At 41.4% G+C, this 4,238-nt stretch overlaps 1 protein-coding gene across 1 annotated transcript in view; it reads right to left on the bottom strand.

Moving 5' to 3' along the window:
• The window catches only part of LOC108974421, a 7,295-nt gene extending 5,361 nt beyond the window's left edge, over positions 1-1,934 (bottom strand). The window contains exon 1 of the mRNA XM_018942249.1: positions 1,817-1,934. Within this exon, the coding sequence (XP_018797794.1) occupies positions 1,817-1,893 (77 nt within the window). The 5' untranslated portion in view covers positions 1,894-1,934. The remainder of the gene's footprint in view (positions 1-1,816) is intronic.
• Between the last annotated feature and the right edge of the window lie 2,304 nt (positions 1,935-4,238).

Below are 4,238 nucleotides of genomic sequence, written 5' to 3'. Positions count from 1 at the left end.
AAAAAAGCAGGTTTGATAACAGAGGATCAGGCTAGCTTTGTCACTGCCAACTATAAGATTAGTCGGGCAAAAAAAAGGGTTTGAGTTAAGCTCCAAAACACCGAAAGTATTGACTCTTTATATGGGCTGTATTTTAACGGCCGCAAAGACAATACACTCACACAAGTCAGCGAAGGTGAAAAGTACTACCGCGGCACATAGCGGAACCTGGTTGTCATTACTTTGACCACGTCACCTCTCCTTCCGGGTCAGCTAAGGATGAGACGCACGCTATATGACAACATTTACAAGACAATTCAGTTGATGTGKAACATCTAGAAGTTGTCGGTGCTGATGGCACCAACACGAACACAGGTTGGAAAGGTGGAATCATTCAGAAACTAGAAGAAAGAATAGGTAGGCTATTACAGTGGGTTGTTTGTCTTCTACATTTCAACGAAATACCATTTTGTGCTCTTTTCGAACACACAGATGGTATCTCAAAGAGTCCAAGTACATGCTCTGGCGACATAGGTAAACTGCTGCCTGATTGTGAGAAGTTGCCTGTTGTCAAATTTGCGAGTTTTCCATCCTGCCAATTATCTTCTGAGGTTATTAATCCGACCCAACTTAGCACAGACCAAGCTTATCTCTATAAAATACCAGAAGCTGTTATTTCCGGTCAATGTCCCTCAGATTTAGCGTCGATGCATCCAGGTAACATGTGCAAATCTCGCTGGCTCACCTGTGCAAATAGAATTCTRDGATTATRCATTTCTACTGACAAACCAACAAAGGAAATAATGATTTTGGTCAAGTACATACTTACAGTTTACTCACCTTTGTGGTTCTCAATAAGATTCAACAGTTCAATCAAACCTGGCTCCCGCCATCTCTATGCTGCAATTCAATGGTCGACATACTTACCTGCTAAACTGCGCAAGGTTGTCGATACATCCATTCAACAGAATGCTTTCGTTGCTCTTCCAGAAAACATTCTCCTTAGTATGATAACTGACAAATGGATAGAAGTCAGAAAGTTGGCCCTTGACCGTCTTCTGGCAGCCAGAGAAGCAGAGTCTGACACTGTAAATGGAAGGGTTAGATGTAATAAAGTGCCAAAGCTGAATTTCAAAGCTAATAATTATTACGATATGATTAACTRGAAGACTATTACCTTGACTGTTCCACCAGTCCTTTGTTCAGTTTCTAACGGAGAATTCATAAAAGGGCTGTCGGATGACACTGCAGAGGCATGGAAATTTTAGTGAATTCCCTCTCACACCGTGGCAGTCGAGAGAACCGTCAAACTGGTGACAGAGCCATCTTCTAAAGTTATCTTACTTCAATCTCGTGATCGTTTTATATGCTCTAAACTAAAAGAAGACTGACATATGGTTGGTTGGTTGGGTTGGGCTTGGGAGGAACCCGAAGAGCAGCCACCTCCACGCAGTGGGTTCTGGGTGACCAATACAGTTTAGCTGAGAGCTGCAACAATTTTGAGTGAGGAATGAGTGCAGAAAACAGACACAAGGCCTCTTACATAAATAAATATCAGACAAAATACTGCGTTCACTGCCATTTTTATATCGCTCTTCGTGTCTTAAAATTAAATATAGGAAGTTTTCGTGTAATTACTTGAAAAGTTCGAATTAATTTGACTTGACAAATAGTGTCAAGTTGACCTTAGAGCGAGGAATCTTGACATTGAAGCTAGCATACGAACGAGAACCTTTCCAAATATTCTCTTCGGAGTAGAAGCGCGACAGTATTAAATGCGATATAATCGTGGAGTTTGTATCTTTAAGGCCTTGGACATTATTTAAAGTTAAAATACCTACAGTGTGGTTCTTCAATGATCGCCAAGTTGCATTTGATGCAAAATTTAGTTTTGGATGTGCTTAATATTTCCATTATGTTCAATCATCGATTTGTCACCGGAATTTAGTAGACGTCCTTTTAAATATGTTTATACTCTGTATTTTACTTGAAACTGAAAAAATAAAAATTGTAATTAGAGATTGAACAAGTACATAAAATACTACACATGACATATAGTATGTTATATATGTTTCACATATCAAAATAAAATTACAAATTTATACTTTTATACATACATATATATACAAACATACATTATATCATTAACTAATAATACTATACTTGCATAAATCAACTCAATTTATGGAATGGAAATTGTCAATTAATATAAAGTTGGAGCAAGTGAATAGAGATTTATGACAAAATGGATATATTTTCTTATATATATTATCTGCAGTGTTGGGTCTATAAATATATTCGTGAATGAATCAGAAMAATTKTTGATACCCTGTTCTGATRTCAATCGTGAGGGCGATCTACATCGACCGGAACAAATATCAGTTGGAAACGATTAGCTATTATATTTAATGGGTTTTTCAAAATGCGGCGAAATGTTGGCATATTTAATTATGACCTCGGGTCTTGTTGTGAACTCTTTTTTTTTTACTGGCGTAGACACCGCTTACGCGATTATAACCGAGTTAACAACAGCTCGCCAGTCGTTTCTTCTTTTCGCTACGTGGCGCCAATTAGTTATTGCAAGCGAAGCAAGTCCTCTCCACATATTCCTTCCAACGGAGTGGAGGTCTTCCTTTTCCTTTGCTTCCCCCGGCGGGTATTGAGTCGAATAATTTCAGAGCTGAAGTGTTTTCGTCCATTCAGACAACATGACCTAGCCAGGGTAGCCGCTGTGTTTTAATTCGCTGAACTATGTCAATGTCGCCATATATCTCGTACAGCTCATCGTTCCATCGAATGCGATAATTGCCGTGTCCTACGCGCAAAGGACCATAAATCTTTCGCAGAACCTTTCTCTTGAAATCTCACAACGTCGACTCATCAGTTGTTGTCATCGTCCAAGCCTCTGCACCATATAGCAGGACGAGTTTGATTTTTGTTCGTGGAGAGAGGACTTGGCTTCTCAATTGCCTATTTATTCCGAAGTAGCACCTTGGCAAGAGTTATCCTGCGTTGGAGGCTGACATTGTTGGTGGTGTTTATACTCGTTCCTAACTATACGAAACTATCTACAACCTCAAAGTTATAACTGTCAACGGTGAGAGCCAAGTCTGGTTCCCAAATAGACGAAGTTATCATATCAATAGGACGGCATACGCCAGCTGCTGTATGTGGGGTCTCCCGTTTTGTGGATTGGGCAGAGCATACTTAAATCCCAATTGTTGAGCATGCTTTCGTCCGATCATATTTTGCAAAGAAGCTGATGGATGCCCCTTATCAATTCTTCGCCGACGGGTTTGAATAGCTCAGCCGGTAACCGTCGGCCCCTCCGCTTTGTTGTTCTTCAAGCAGGTAATTACTATTCGAACTTCTTCATGGTCGGGCAGTAGAACGTATGCTCCATCGTTATCGATTGAGGAATCGGGTTCGATATCTCCTGGCGTTATGCTTTCACTGCCATTTATCAGGCTGTAGATGTTGTCGCTCCATAATTTTAGTATTCTCTGGGCATCGGTCTGTTAGCCGCCGCATTTTTTCGTAGAGTTTTCTTCATACTCATGACTTTCAGCCTCTTTCTTTTTCTGTCAGCAAATGCGTCTCGCTTCCCATGTTACGGTTAATCGTAACGTTTCGAGATAGGCAGTATTTTCTTCTCCGCTGCGACATGAAACTCCCCGTCGTACCAGCTGTTCTTTTGCATTTTCCGAAAACCCATAGTTTCGGTGGCAGCTGTACATAAGGAGTTTGAAATGTCGTCCCACAATTCCCTTATACCGAGTTGTAGGCCAGTGCTCTCAGAGAGCAGGAGTACAAGCTTGATATATTTTCTTATGCTGGAATCTAGTACTACCGATATCCATATTTTGGTCTCCAGCGAAGTGGATCAGCCTCAACCCATTTGGGGATGTTTCCCCGTGGAGACTGAATTTGCCGACCGTAATGCCCACCTTCTCTGCTCACCCTAGCGTTAAAGTCGCCAAGCACGATTTTGACATCGTGGCGGGGGCAGCTCTCATAGGTGCGCTCATTGAAGGCATCTTTGGTCACATCGTCCTTCTCTACCGTCGGGGCGTAGGCGCAAATTGGACTAGACGTTCATTCACCATATTGAATGATAATACGCGACGGAGTCTCTCTTCCACCACGAATCCCACACCAACTTGCGCTCCATTATATGACCACTGTAGTAAATGCCACAAGAATCTACTCGTCTTAGTCCTTATCCCGTCCATCGCATTTCTAAGTTGTGAACTCTAGGT

This window comes from Bactrocera latifrons, unplaced genomic scaffold (genome assembly GCF_001853355.1).
Source record: "Bactrocera latifrons isolate USDA-ARS-PBARC rearing strain unplaced genomic scaffold, ASM185335v1 scaffold_1112, whole genome shotgun sequence".
NCBI classification, from domain to species: Eukaryota; Metazoa; Arthropoda; class Insecta; order Diptera; family Tephritidae; genus Bactrocera; species Bactrocera latifrons.
This window is presented reverse-complemented; position numbering and strand designations above follow the sequence as displayed.